This window comes from Silurus meridionalis, chromosome 13 (genome assembly GCF_014805685.1).
Source record: "Silurus meridionalis isolate SWU-2019-XX chromosome 13, ASM1480568v1, whole genome shotgun sequence".
In the NCBI taxonomy this organism is placed as follows: domain Eukaryota; kingdom Metazoa; phylum Chordata; class Actinopteri; order Siluriformes; family Siluridae; genus Silurus; species Silurus meridionalis.
The window spans coordinates 28885277-28900795 of record NC_060896.1 but is presented as its reverse complement, the minus strand read 5'-3'; the positions used below and the strand labels follow the sequence as shown (position 1 = coordinate 28900795).

At 38.2% G+C, this 15519-nt stretch overlaps 2 protein-coding genes across 2 annotated transcripts in view; both read left to right on the top strand.

Moving 5' to 3' along the window:
- The first annotated feature begins 872 nt into the window (after positions 1-872).
- On the top strand, positions 873-1842 carry LOC124396127. The gene is made up of 2 exons (XM_046865134.1): positions 873-1596; positions 1711-1842. Exons 1-2 carry the CDS (start codon positions 893-895, stop codon positions 1712-1714), a joined length of 708 nt encoding a protein of 235 aa, XP_046721090.1. The 5' UTR covers positions 873-892; the 3' UTR covers positions 1715-1842.
- Positions 1843-5254: 3412 nt separating this feature from the next.
- Positions 5255-15519, top strand: part of b4galnt3b (beta-1,4-N-acetyl-galactosaminyl transferase 3b) — a 19455-nt gene continuing 9190 nt past the window's right edge. Inside the window, exons 1-7 of the mRNA XM_046864727.1 lie at positions 5255-6153; positions 10178-10221; positions 11749-11820; positions 12849-12944; positions 13525-13615; positions 14881-14981; positions 15070-15137. Coding sequence (XP_046720683.1) covers positions 6024-6153; positions 10178-10221; positions 11749-11820; positions 12849-12944; positions 13525-13615; positions 14881-14981; positions 15070-15137 — 602 coding nt within the window. The 5' untranslated portion in view covers positions 5255-6023. The remainder of the gene's footprint in view (positions 6154-10177; positions 10222-11748; positions 11821-12848; positions 12945-13524; positions 13616-14880; positions 14982-15069; positions 15138-15519) is intronic.

Here is a 15519-nt window from a genome sequence, read left to right as displayed (position 1 = left end):
ACACACCTTCTCATTCAAAGAGTTTTCTTTATTTTCATGACTATGAAAATTGTAGATTCACACTGAAGGCATCAAAACTATGAATTAACACATGTGGAATTATATATGGAATTATATACATAACAAAAAAGTGAACTGAAAATGTCATATTGTAGGTTCTTCAAAGTAGGCATCAAGAGAATGCCAAGAGTGTGCAAAGCAGTAATCAAAGCAAAAGGTGGCTACAATTTGACATTTTCAGTTCACTTTTTTGTTATGTATATAATTCCATATATAATTCCACATGTGTTAATTCATAGTTTTGATGCCTTCAGTGTGAATCTACAATTTTCAGATAAAATATTCTTCTATGACTGGATTTGAAACTGAGGATTAGTTTAAATATTTTACATTATTTTTTAGGTTCTGAGAAGGTGAGGTTTAAGGGCCTTTCCCAGGGGCCCAGCAGTGGCAGTGTTGTTGTTTTAAAAGAAAAAAAACCCAAATGAATGCAGCGTGCGCAGAAATTAATATCAAATTAAATATAATGTTTATTATTTTCACCTGTTTGTTTTATTAAAATACGGTTACACTGAATAAATAGAAGGAAATTAAGAGAAAAACAAGTGTTAAACTCAAACCTGAGGTTTGTGGTTTAGTGTAAGAGACTCACCAGCATTTTTTCCCAGGTTTTGTTGTCAGTATCGTCATCGTGCATCAACCTGTCATGCTTTCAGATTCATTACAGAACATTGTTTTGCACAAGAGCAGCATGTTTCTTTTCTCTGTCACGATTCTGATTTGCATGAATTTAAAATGACCTCATCAGGAATAAGACTTAGTGTTAAGGTGTGTGTAGACGAATAGAGACATTGTGTAGAGACGTACTGAGCTCCAACCATTAAGAGCAGAAATGAAGCTGCTCCTTGTTCTTCTCCTGCTCGCTTTGGCTTGTGGTGAAGCCGTGGGTTGGATAAGAGAGTACACTTTCATTAACAACATAACAGATTGGGCTTCTGCTAAGACATACTGCAGGAATAACCACACGGGTCTGGCCAACGTCACGACGAGCGTGGAAAACAAACGCCTCATAAAGAGTGGATCGGGTTCTGAAGGTTGGCTCGGGCTGCAAGTGAACATAACCACCTTGAATGATTCAGACCCAACTTTCTTCAACTGGTGTCCAGGTTGCCCTAGTAAATATGTCAAATGTGTTTTCACCAATACTGAAGGATTTTGGAACACTGGCTTCTGCATGAACAAGAAAGGTTTTTACTGCTATCGGTTCCTGATCCTGGTGAAAATAAAAATGACCTGGGAGGAGGCTCAGGATTACTGCAGGGCTAAATACACTGGTTTGGCCTCCGTGATCTCCGAGGCGAGTCTGCAGCAGGTGATAGAAGAGTCGGCGCAGACGCAGACAGAGAACGTGTGGACCGGGCTGAGCTTCATTAATGGAATATGGCTGTGGGTGAGCAGGGAGCTGCTGGGGGACCAGGTTTCAATGCCACCTCAATGTCCAGCACCACCGTACCGCTGTGGATCCGTCAACACCACGTCAAACACCTTAAATATCCAAAATTGCAATGACAAGCTGAATTTTGTCTGCTTCAAAAAGTAAGAAAAGAAAATCTATAAACAAGAAGAAATTGTGATTTTTACACCAAATTTAAGTTTATTGTCATGAAAACTCGTCATTCGTTTTACTGTGTTTTCTCTTTTTCTGAACAGGTGATTTTTACTCAAACTCTCCTTTGACCATTTATTATTTATCATTTTTAGCCTTTTCACTAATATTTAACTGGGTTTGAGGTTCTGATGGAACTGCAAGTGGGCACACGTTGAGATTTTTTCTTTGGTGAAAGCCTCAGATTTTATATTCATGTAGAATCTGTGAATAATATATATATATATATATATATATATATATATATATATATATATATGCACTTTCGAGACCACACATAAAAAAAAAAAAATGCAGTTATGTTGATAAAAATGTTTTATTTTCTTCGAAATGTTCGTGTATTATGTAAGATTGGATTGTAAATGATTATATCATTCTGTATAAATAACTCTTTAAAATGTAGTTTAAAAGTCAGGGTCTCATTGTGGACATTGTGGACTCCCTCTAGTGGACACGCGATGTATTTCAGCTTTAGGATTTTCTTTTTCATGCTGTGTATTTATGTTTATGTGTGTATTCCGGTTCAGGGTAAATGGGAAGCTTTCTTGCATCTTATTTTATTTTAATTGTACTCAAGTTTTTGAACTTTAAACAAAATACTTTTTCAACATGGTGGCCTGGTGAGCAGAAAAGGCTTATTGATGAAGAAACACAATGTGATGGTAAAAATATTAACAAGTACCACAAAAGCTGTAAATCATAAAATCTGTAAATTACTGTTTATAGTCCTATAATACTGTTCTGTTTAACTATGTAAATTATGTAAACACTGTATATCCTGCACTTGCTGTTATTGCACTCTGGTTAGACCCAAACTGCATTTTGTCTCCTTGTACTTGTACACGTCTAATGACAATAAAGTTGAATCTAATCTAATCTTATCTAATCTAATCTTATCTAATCTATCTATCTATCTATCTATCTATCTATCTATCTATCTATCTCTCTCTCTCTCTCTCTCTCTCTCTCTCTCTCTATATATATATATATATATATATATATATATATATATATATATATATATGTGTGTGTGTGTGTGTGTGTGTGTGTGTGTGTGTGTGTGTGTGTGCTTTAGTGTAACATTCTGGAAAAACTAATTCCAATAGAATTGATAACGAATGTGTAAAGTAAAAATGGAAGCTGTACTGATTATAACTTGCCACTAGGTGGAGCTGTTGAATAAATCTATAGTAATGGCGACTACGGTTCATAATTCGAGTTTATTTTCTGGTGCACAGGTACAGCATTTAATATACAATGAAATATTACATCACACTACACTACACAAATACACATCATCTGTTTTAACCCACAGTTAAGACAATTGCACAACTGCTTCAGGCTTCATCAAGCACCAACTCGTGAAGCAACTTCTTTGTGAAACCTGATCCACTGACTGAGGTTTAAATTACACAAAAGCTTTGAGTGTGAAGGAGGCAGAACTTTTTACTGTGATTACTGTGTGTGTCATGTGCAGATTAAAGAGCAGAAGTGCAGAAGAACAGAAGAACAGCTCTGGGGAGATTTTCTCTCACACCTGAACATCTACACTGTTCCTGTGGATTCCTGTTACTGAATCATCATCATCATCGTTTTGATCAAACACACATAAACATTTTGCAATTATTAGTAGGCAGTAAAAACAAGGTTTCTGCTGTATGTGTGTGTGTGTGTGTGTGTGTGTGTGTGTGTGTGTGTGTATTCTCCCCACACCTGCTTCACACTAATCCCACCCGCTAACACCGTAGCAAAGCAACACGTCCCCTGGCAAGAGAAAACTGACGCCTGGATAAAATTACACACACACACACACACACACACACACACACAGCCAACAGAAACCTTGTTTCACAAGTCAAAAGTTTGGATACACTTGTTTTTTTCTTTATTTGTATTATTTTCAACATTGGACATTAATACTGAAGAATCCAAACTATGAAAGAAAACATCCAGAATTCTGTAGTAAACAAAAATGTGTTAAGAACCAGAACATGTTTTAGATTTTAGATTGTGCAAAGAAGCTCAACAAACTCACTCACAAACACTTCACTTGAGGCAGTCTCCTGGAGTGGGAAAGTGAACAGAAGCGTAGCTGAAGTTTTATTTAAACTCGTATGATGAAGTTTTTATGTAGAGAGAAATGTGATAATGGAATGTTTATGAAAGGAGTCTCCAGTTTCAGAGGATTTTTAGAGTTATTCCTGCATGTTCAACCACATTTAAAGTCATTACAAAATTGTAGCATTGTTCTCTACACACGGAGGTTGTAATTGCTGGTGTAAGATGTGTTGTGCTTAAAGAGGTGTGTTAGTAAAAGAGGTGTAAAACAATAGAATCCACAAACACAGGTATAATACACAACTTACAGGCGTAGATGGTAGGCGATATATATATATATATAGATTATTATTGTGCATAAATGGATTGTTGTGTTAAATCACATGAAAATATGGGGTTCTTGCTGCTAAATAAACAAAACAAATTTAATATTTAATAATAATCGACATGCGCATGGACAAATATTGATGCTTTATGCAAATGTATGTTTATTATTAGTGAAACCGAACTCAATATGGAGCATGAAGACTAAATATTCTTGTAAATGTTTATGGCGTTTTAAATGACGTAAATCATCAGGACACCAAACTAAACTTTTGCTATGTTTCCACACGGACGCTTTTATTTGCCGGGTCTGTGCATCATGGTGGATTTTGGTGCTGATTTGAGACTTGGCGCTATATCTGAGTAATGAAAGGATGCAGTGAATAAATGTGTCACACCAAAGGTTTTAATTTTTATATTTCTTTATGCATTAATACCGAGTTAATTTGGAAAGCCCTAATATATATATATAAATGAAAATTCTGAATATGTGCAAGACGTAAGTGAGGTAAATTTTTTGTATAAAAAAAAAATTATAATAATATATATATTTTTTTTCTTTTTTATTCTTTGAGAATTGTTTTTTTTTTTTATACAATTTTTGTAATACAAAACAAAGGAATGGACGAGCAGTTCAACAGTGTGCAAGAAAAATAAAGAAATAATAACATTTAACGAGTGGTGGGCAAAGAACACACACCATGTAGTGGAGATAAAGTTCATATACAGTAGGTAGAACATTACTCCAGTTAAAGTGTCCATTTAATTACTCACTTGAGGAAAAGTACAAAAGTATTTGCCTTCAAATGTACTGAACACTGATCCATTAATAGAATGAGATTAATGACTTAAACACTGAGTGATTTTTATTACAATCATCATGAACACAAAACCTTCATGAGCAAGTTCGAGTTCATCATTTATTCCTCTCTAAATGTTCTGCTTGATGTTGAACTGATGTTGGTGATCAGTAGATGCACCGAGCGTCGATCAGAACACGTGTAAAACAGCGCGTGCGCTCGATCCTGATTGGTGACTCGCTTTTTATCCACTCATAAATAAAAGTTAAACGACTGATTTCACTAAATGTATTTGAGTAAAAAGTAAAATATTTGACTTGGTAATGAGGTGAAGTTACAGTAAAAGTCTCTTTAAATGTAAATACTTCTTTAAAGTACAGAAACACGGAAAAGCTGCTTGTGTTCAGTAACAGGTTTATTTCAGAACTGTTCTACACTGAATTTAACAAAAAAGATTAACCGATAAAAAAATATGAACTGATTAAATGTGATATTTTTATATAAACACACAAACGGTGGTGTATGTGACTGCAGCACGAGGAGATCATGAAGGAAATCTGCTGCTGCTGGATGGACAGTTCTGCTGGATGAACAGTTCTGCTGGATGAACAGTTCTGCTGGATGGACAGTTCTGCTGCTGGATGGACAGTTCTGCTGCTGGATGGACAGTTCTGCTGGATGAACAGTTCTGCTGCTGGATGAACAGTTCTGCTGCTGGATGAACAGTTCTGCTGGTTCCTGCTGTTAACTTGCTGTTACCTGGCCGCGAGTAGTGACGTCAGAACCCCCCCCTCTCCCCCTGCTCCTGTAGGGCGTGGCCCAGATCCTACCTGTAGGGTGGAAAGGGGAATCTCCCGAGGAAGGTTCTGTACCGGTCCGGCGAAAAGTCTGCGGAGGTTCCGCTCCAGATTCTCCACTTCCACTTCCACCGACACGACGGAGAGACGCGCCTCCACCTTCACGCGCCCAAGGAGAACTTTATTTTAATACTTTTAACAATAATAATAAAAATTAATCCGTGCTGGACTCGGGATGATGTTCCGGCTCCTCCGGGGGCTCAGACACGGTCCGGAACGCGCTGAAGGGTCGCCGGGACACGTGCACATGACACGTCCCGAGACCGAGTGACCTGCAGAGGAAAACAGAACCGAGCTGAGGAGCAGCCTGGCGGGGTAATGATGCCGTTTTTCCCGCTGAGGAAAATCAAGAGGAACGGAATATACCTGCTGTTCGGGGCGGTGCTGGTGGTCGTGGGGATCTCTGCCTATCTGGAATACGTGGCCACTAACACGTGGGATAACGTCGGTAGGTTTATACTAGAATAATAATAATAATAATAATAATAATAATAATAATAACGCACATCGCGCAGATCGCGACTTCCGGTTTCCCCCTGTTTCTTTTCTTTTTCACCTGGTGCAGGTTTTTCTCACGTGAGCTCCCTGCGTGTGATTTCAACTCCAATAATTAAAACCCACTAGTAAAGAAATCATTTTTTAGCCTTTGAATCGGTTCCTGAGAATCGACTCACTTCCCTTATTAATGTAAACTGTGGACTGTAGTTCAGAAGGATGAAGGAGACAGAACTGGTTTAGTTCTGTTACATGGCTGGTTCTAATGAATCGAATGAGTAAAGAGATTTCTAAAGTGGATCATTGTTTATTTCCCAGGTTTATCCCCAGGTGAGTTGTGACTACACCCTGCACTGCTGCTCACTCCACACCTGTAATCAACTTCTCTGTCGTTTGTTTATACACCAAGCATGATGGAAGGTTGTAGCTCAGGGGTTAAGATCATTGTATTCTGAGTCGAAAGGGTGTAGGTTCAAATCCCAGCACCACCACACTGCTACTGCCGGGCCTTGAGCAAGGCCTTTAATCCCCAAGTGCTCAGCTGTAAGTCGCTCTGGATGAGGGCATCGTCTTCTCGTCCTATTTAAATGTGTGTTGTGGTGATGCCGGGACTCTGATTGAGTTCATTTCAGAGGAATAATCTGGTCCTTTAGACAGTTTTGGTTCAGTCACAAACCCAACCTTGTGTTTTGTTACAGATAAACGTTCGACTCAGTGTTGGTTTTAAAACGTGCTTTTGTGTTCATCACGTTTCACCTCAACACAACTTTTACAGTGTTTACCTGCTCAACCGCAGTTTCCTCAAGCTACATTTCCCCACGTCCAAAAATAACAGATAAACGGAACTCAGTAGTGTGTGTGCTTTTATTTTATATATATATATGTGCAGAGGAGGAACATGGGGTATATCAGTAGGAGAATGCTGAGGATGGAGACACCAGGAAGGAGGAAAAGAGGAAGAACAAGGAGGAGGTTTATGGATGTGGTGAGGGAAGACATGCAGGTAGTTTGATTGGTAGAGGACAGGGGGTATGGACGGACCCCTAATGGGAGAAGCCGAAAGAAGGTGATGATATATATAGTAAGCATTATATAGATCAGATTGCTGTGATGTCCAGTTTAAGGCCTTCAGAGTTTGGCTTTACCAGAGTGTGTTACGGAACATTAGCTCATGGCAACACTTAGGGCAGGAGGAAGTCAGCTGTATAAATGAGATAATTGTTACTCTGGTGTGTAATAAGAGTGTCTGCTGAATGCCATAAATGTAAAAATATATTTATAATGTCAGTTTTTATCATTAAAGATCAGTGTTGTAATTTAGTTAATACATTTTACTCCACTGTAATGTGCTTGCAATGAAGATGTGGTTGAGTGTTGATCAATAATCAATATTAAGGTACATTCTTGAAATAAAGAATTGTGCTGGTGAGTTCCACAACACTGAAGTCTTTAAAGACCATGAAGCACAGCTCAAGTAGATGATTGCAATATTGTTACCTTGGTGAATCTCTTCTCAATGTCCAATCCAGTTAAGAGAACACTGGAGGAGGTAGGAGTATCATTTTGAACATCTGCAATCAAGAGATGAAGCTCAAGAAGAGGAGACCTAGAAAACATAAAAAAAAAAAGGCCTGTGCATTTCTGGAACATGATTTTTTGTAGATAAAACCAAGAATGACCTGTAGCAGAATTATAGCACGAAAAGGGTTTCCAGAAGAAAAGGAAGGGCTCATGATCCAAAGCATCTCATCTGACAAACATGAAGGCGGTGTTAGAGCATGGTTGTGTATGGATGATGTGACTGCTGATAGAAGGAGCAGGATGAGTTCTGATGTGTACAGAGCTTTTATTTCCTTTGCAGATTCAGTTAAATACACCGGAACTGACAGACAATTCATAATTCTTTGGGCAGAGAAGTGAAATGTCATGGTGACATGGTTCACCTGCTCAATGCCTTAGTTGTGTAAAGAGGTCAATTTGCATACAAAAGGATCTAAGGAACCATTTTGGGAGGAGGAAATGGAGCCATGGAGAACATGTTGAAGCACAAGTCCTAGAGGTTTAAACACAGGGATATTATTACTTCAGATAAAGACTGAAAAACGCTTGTCATGGTAATGAGTAGAATGACACTGGAGGCTCCTTCCCTACACGTTGCATGTGGTTTAATTCTGGTTTATTATTAGCGCAGTGTCACTGTACATGTCCCCGTGAATGAGTGGTTACCATGGAAACCGTAACGCATCAGCGAGCGCATTAATATAAACTGGAACTACTGACAGAGCTGCTGTTATGAAGAATGTGCAGGTCTTGATGTACATTCCTACTGTGTGTGTGTGTGTGTACGTGTGCAAGCGTGCAATCGTGCAAGCGTGTGTGCGTGTTGTAACCTGCTCTCTCAGAGTTCACGTCACTCTGTTTAGTGTTTGTAGAGTCAAATGAAGTCTCGTTTTACCCACACTTGTATATAAACACGAGTTTGAATGCAAGCAAATGCCTTCATACTTCTGAACCTGCAGGTGTGTGTGTGTGTGTGTGTGTGTGTGTGTTACCTTTCAGGTATGGCTGCCTGCTGTTGTTGTGTTTTTCAGGAACATTCCTTTGATTTTTTAATGAGAGGCGATTGGTGGAATAGTTCGGGGGGGAATTGGGGGCCTAAAATTAGTCTAAAAGTAAACATTTTGATTGGTTTAAGATCTATAGCACAAATTAAGTAAATTAAGTAAAAATAGCACAAATTAAGTAAAAATAACTTTGGCACACAAATCATGCAGTCTTAATAATGAATAATACATAAGTGAGAACTTTTATTATTAGTATCTTTTTTGTTTCTTTGTTTGTTTTTAGCATAATCTGATGGACCTGAAGTGAAATTATTGACAGAGAGAGGGGCAGATTCTTTATTATAGCAACCACACAGCAATCAAAAAGAGGCTGCTGTATAACCGGTCTAGGTGTGGAGACGGCGTGTTTATAAGCTGCTCAGAGCAGCCGAGATGTTCTTCAATAAAACATTATATTGTCGGATAGACAGAGAGGCAAGCAAGTGTGTAGACACAGATCATCAGACAGATATGCAAACAAGCAGACAAATAGAGAGAAAAGTTACGTTCAACTTGGAATATCACACTGAGGTCATTTTCATACTACAGAATTTAATGTACCCGCATAAGCAATTTAAACAAAACAGTGTAAAAAATAAACTTGTAGTTGAAATGCAAAATACAAAAGCTTGAACACAAACTTTAGTCAGGATTAAACTGGCAATTAATCTGAATAATACAAACAAGATCAAACAAATAAAAAAAAATAAAAAAAATGTCTGTTTAGATGTGAACAGTAGCATTTTTATATTCTTAAAATATCTGTCAATCTACTTGTCTGTCTGTCTGTTTACCTGTCTGTCTACTTGTCTGACAGGCATGCAGACCAGTAAACAGGCAGACCAGTAAACAGGCAGACCAGTAAACAGGCAGACCAGTAAACAGGCAGACCAGTAAACAGGCAGACCAGTAAACAGGCAGACGTCCCCCTGATGGTTATAATTTCCGCTAGGCCTCACCCATGTGCTGTTTAGATTGCAGCATGGACTCTGTATTTTGCAGTAATTGACCACATGACCATGTAGCGAGAAAATTCACTTAGTTTTATTAATATATGTTTGTGTCTGTCTGTCTGTCTGGCTGGAGTGCCATAAAATTCTAATGTGAAATTAAACTAAATGAACTCTATGGTAATTTCTTTTTCAATAATAATCATCCTGAAGCTCTGGATTACTGGCACATGTTCAGGTCTTGTGTGAAATCACCAACAGGTTGAGTGTTTGTGCAGAAATCCGACACTGTTGTTGGTAATTTGGTCAGTGGGTTGTGATCTCTCACACCGGATCAGGTGATGGTGAGAGTGACATGAACACAATTGGACAAAAGCTCCTGTTTAATGGTTTATAACCTCATTTTCTTTCTCTGTCTCTTCAGATGACAGTCAGCAGAAGGACCAAGCGTCCCACGTCAAGTCTGGAGTGAGTGAAACACACACACACACACACACACACACACACACACACACACACACACACACACACACACACACACACAGCCTGCAACTTCTCCTTAATGGAAGTTTCATTATTCCGTTTGTAATTGAAATGTTACCTGCAAATTCCCTAAATCACCTGAATCTTGAAGAGAAGCTGGAGGTAAAGATGTTCGAGCGATGCGCAGATATTAAACCAGCAACACTCATGTTTTTGTTAAATGATGAAATTAATCTTTTGGTTTTTTTTATAATGAGACTGTTTTCGTAACTGTGATTGAAGGTTTGAAATAATACTGAATTATAATGTTTTAATGAAATGTTGTATATAATGTTGTTCAGAAACCAGTCAGGGTTTCATTCACTTTTACTTTATAAACACGTCTCAGGTCTCCATTCTATTCTTTATTAAAATTACAAATATTTTAATGACTTTGAATCAAATTTTAATGTGATAAAGTCCTGATTTTGTGAAATTAATGATGTAATATGAAACATTAAACTGTCAAATGGTTACAGTTTCTTTCAAATCTGTTTTCAGTAGAAAACTGAAATTTGTTAAATCGTCTTCAGATTTCTTGAATTTTTACAGCGTCTCAGCTTTATGAAGATCTGCTTTCCACGGGTTTCAGTGGAAGATCTCCAGCTATAGAACTCAAACCCTTTTTAACATGAATGAATGTCAACTCTGACTGCACCCCAGACCTCCTCACCTCCTTACCTTCACCTACATCAGTACCCGTCTCCAGAGATATCTAGTGGAACATCTTCCCAGAAGATTAGAGCACATACAAAAAGAAGCACCTAGCAATCATATGGTTAGGTGTTCACAAACTTTTGGCCATGCAGGATATTACTTTAATAAAGAAAATTCTGTTTCTGCTGACTCAAGATTTCAGTTCAGTCTGAAGTTTAAAACCACACACACACACACACACACACACACACACACACACACACACACACACCATAACTTTACATACCATTTTCTTTAAACAGGCACCCAAATAATCACATTATACATACAAATTATACATACAAATTAGCATGATGTATTTGGTCACACACAAAGACACACAGACAGTCACACACACATAGACACACACATAGACACACACACAAACACTTACAAAAGGTTTCTTTAGCAATAATTATACATTGTGTAATAATTGCACTAATCACATGGTGTGTGTCAGGATCAGATTTATTGAGCAAACTAATGACTATACAGCCCTTAAGTACATACACATACACACACATACACACACACACACACACACACACACACACACACACACACACTTTTGTACATACACACTCCACCTATGATTGGCATTTCTACACACACACATACACACCTGTGGAGTAATCATCAACAGGGTCTACAGAGTTCACCTTAATCCTGCTGATGAGTGAATTGATACAGTATTGCTTGTGTCTGTGTGTGTGTCTGTGTGTGTGTCTGTGTGTGTGTCTGTGTGTGTGTCTGTGTGTGTGTGTGTGTGTGTGACAGAATGGAGATCAGATTTCCAATGAGGACATCGTTTGGTCATCTAGATACGTTCCTCAGCTCTGGAGGTCGGAGGTAAGAAACAAACCCCTGTGAATAGTTTAAGGTTTGGAAAGTTTTCTAAACATTTAGTTGGGTCTGTGTGGATCAGTCCTATTTACATCATATACGATTCATCTGTGTGGGAATGTTGTGTGAGTATTGTGAAGCATACCTTACAGAACCTCACAGAACCTCACAGAAACATCACAGAAACTTTACAGAAACCTTATAAAACATCACAGAACCTCAAACATCACAGAACCTTACAGAACCTCACAGAAACATCACAGAACCTTAAACATCACAGAACCTTACAGAACCTCACAGAAACATCACAGAACCTCAAACATCACAGAACCTTACAGAACCTCACAGAAACATCACAGAACCTTAAACATCACAGAACCTCACAGAACCTCACAGAAACATCACAGAAACTTTACAGAAACCTTATAAAACATCACAGAACCTCACAGAAACATCACAGAACCTCAAACATCACAGAACCTTACAGAACCTCACAGAACCTTAAACATCACAGAACCTTACAGAACCTCACAGAAACATCACAGAACCTTAAACATCACAGAACCTTACAGAACCTCACAGAAACCTCACAGAAACCTCACAGAAACCTTATAACATCACAGACCCTTACAGAAACATCACAGAACCTTAAACATCATAGAACCTTACACAACCTCACAGAAACATCACAGAACCGTAAACATAACAGAACCTCACAGAAACTTTATAAAACATCACAGAACCTCACAGAACCTCACAGAACCTCACAGAAAGGTTCTTTGTGAACAGTTTTGTGGCTGTAACATGGAGAAACATATGTCTCATAAATCTATAAAAGCCAATTAATTGATTATTTCTTTATTTCAGTAATGCATCCATAATATTTCTTATAAAAATATTTTTTATATATTTAATTGTTTAATCTTTTTATCAATTTTATTTAAACACAGTTCAAGTTGCAAGAAAAAAAACATTTTCATGGAAAATCATCAGTTATGATTTTTATTTGATTTTTTTATTTTTTTTGGTTACAGTATAAAGGCCAGGCGAATCTTCATGTCTTTGAGGATTGGTGTGGAAGCTCCATCGCTAGCCTCAGGAAGAACCCACACTACCCCCTGTACCCTCACGTAGGTGCACAAACTATTCTCACGTAATTTCAACTCTTTCTGTTCTCTCTTTAAAGGTTCTTTAGATAATTAAGCATGCTAAAGCCTCCTGTCTGTTTTTAATGTTCCTCGTTCATAACCTAATATGCTCTTTCATTAAAGTCTCTTTGTGAGAATCTTGGAAGTATCTACTGTATGTTTTGTGCAGAACCTGAGAACATGGTGGCCTCTGTAGAACATTTAAGATTTCTCCAGGGGGAAACCACAACAATTTTTATAGGTTCTAGATAACATTTAAAGGGTCCTTATTAATACTTTTTATTTTTCATTACAACACGTTTTTTAAGTTCTTCAGATGTACTTCTTGAGGAACCCTTAACTGTTCTGTGTAGAACCTTTCAGTTGTTCTTTCTTGTTCTTGCAGATAGAACCCTTGTGGGAACTGAGAACTTGTAAAAAATGTAATAATTAATAAAAATGTGGAGTTTTTACAGCACTAAGAAAAGGGTTCTCCAAGGGTTCCTAGAGGGTTCTCTAGGTACTTTTTTCTTATGAAAACAGCTGAAGAGAGAATGTTTGTCTTTTTTTTTTTTTTGCACAGTCTCGTATCACGGTGAAGAAACTTGCGGTCTCTCCCAACTGGAAGAATTACGGCCTCAGGATCTTTGGCTACATTCACCCACAAACCAATGGTCAGTGTTCAAGTTCAATAAATCCATCACCATCTTCTCCATGCCAGAGCCTTTAAACACTCGAAGAGGTCCAATGTCCAAACTCCACATGAGGTGGAATTCAAATGGTGCTGGTGCGTCTCTGGGTGGTTCGGGATGTTTGCAGGCATCTACTTCTTTAAAGGTTCATAATCTTCATAAGGTGGGACATGACTGGAGCTGGAGCAACCTCGGGATGCCTCTTTCTGAACTAACTAAAGCTTGTTTATTAATGAAGCAGGACATTCACCTAGTAATGCATTACAGTAGTCCAGTCTGGAGGTCATAAATGCATGGAAGAGCTTCTCTGCATCAGATATAGACAACATGTTTCTTAGCTTAGAAATATTTCTAAGGTGGAAGAAGACTGTTTTTGTAACTTGGTTGATATTATTTTAAAAAGACAAGTTTCTCTAAAATAACTCCCAGGTCTTTTACTGTTGAACTAGTGGTTACAGAACCTGTCTAAATGCAGGTTGAGATGCTGGAGCTTCTGTGTACTGGTTTTTGGGCCGATGACCAAAATCTCCGTCTTATCAGAATTTAATAATAGAAAGTTATGGGACATCCAGTCTCTTATTTCCTTAACACACTCAGTTATCCGAGTTAATTGAGCTATATCGCCTGGTTAAGATGAGATATATAGCTGGGTATCATCAGCATAACAGTGGAAGCTAATTCCATGCCTTCTAATAATATTTCCTAAGGGAAGCATGTATATTGTGAAAAGCAGGGGTCCTAGAACTGAACCTTGTGGCACCCCACAATTTACTTTCATTAACCTGATAGCTCTTCATTTATATCTGGTAACAATCGGACAGGTAGGATTTAAACCAGCTTAATGCCTGTCCCTGAATGCTGATGTAATTCTGTAAGTGATCCAGGAGAAGATCATGATCTATAGTGTTGAATGCAGCACTAAGATCTAGTAAAACTAACAGAGAGATGAAGCCTTGGTCTGAAGATAAAAACAGGTCATTAGTGATTTTAACTGGAGCAGTTTCTGTGCTATGATGGAGCCTGAAGATATTGTTCTCCTGTAAGTAAGAACAGAACTGGGCACAGACAATCTTTCATTTGATATTTGATTTTAATACAAATTAGGTTTCTTAATGGTGGCTTAATAACTGCAAACTTGAGGGGTTTAGGTGTCTATCTCTCTCACACACACACACACACACACACACACACACACACACACCCCGTTCTTTCCAGTAACGCTGTCTCTCACTGTGTGTGTTTGCCAGGTGAGTTCGTGTTTGCAGTAGCGTGTAATAATAACTGTGAGTTCTGGATGAGTCGGGACGAGAACCCGGAGAACCTGCGACTCCACGCTCATGTTGGGAAGGTGAAACAAAATGTTCCTGCAGCTGTGCAGGTTTTTGTGATGATTGTGAGGTTGGTGCTTCGTATAGAAAGGTGTGTTTGTTTTACAGACGGGTGAGGAATGGAGCGCTCCGGGCGAGTACAGCAAATACACCAGCCAAACCTCCAAACCTCTCCTGTAAGTGTGTGTGGGCACGCGCGTGTGCGCGCGCGCGTGTGTAATTAAGTGTGCAATTGTGTGTAATGGTAAGTGTAACTGTGTGCATGTAAGTGTAAATGTGTAATTGAATGTGTAAATGTAAAAGTGTGGGTGTGTCACTGTGTGTAAGTTTATAGTTGCATGTAAGTGTGTGTGAATGTGTGTGTGTGTAAATGTGTGTAAATGTGTGTGTGTATGTGTGTGCATAGTCTATTGTATTATAAGACACGTGTGTAAATATTCTTAATTTGATTATATGGTTTATTGCTGTGTATTACAGAGTCACACACATCATGTTTCCTGCACATGTACATTGTGTTTTAACTGATAATTTATAAAATGTAATTAATAAATAAAATAA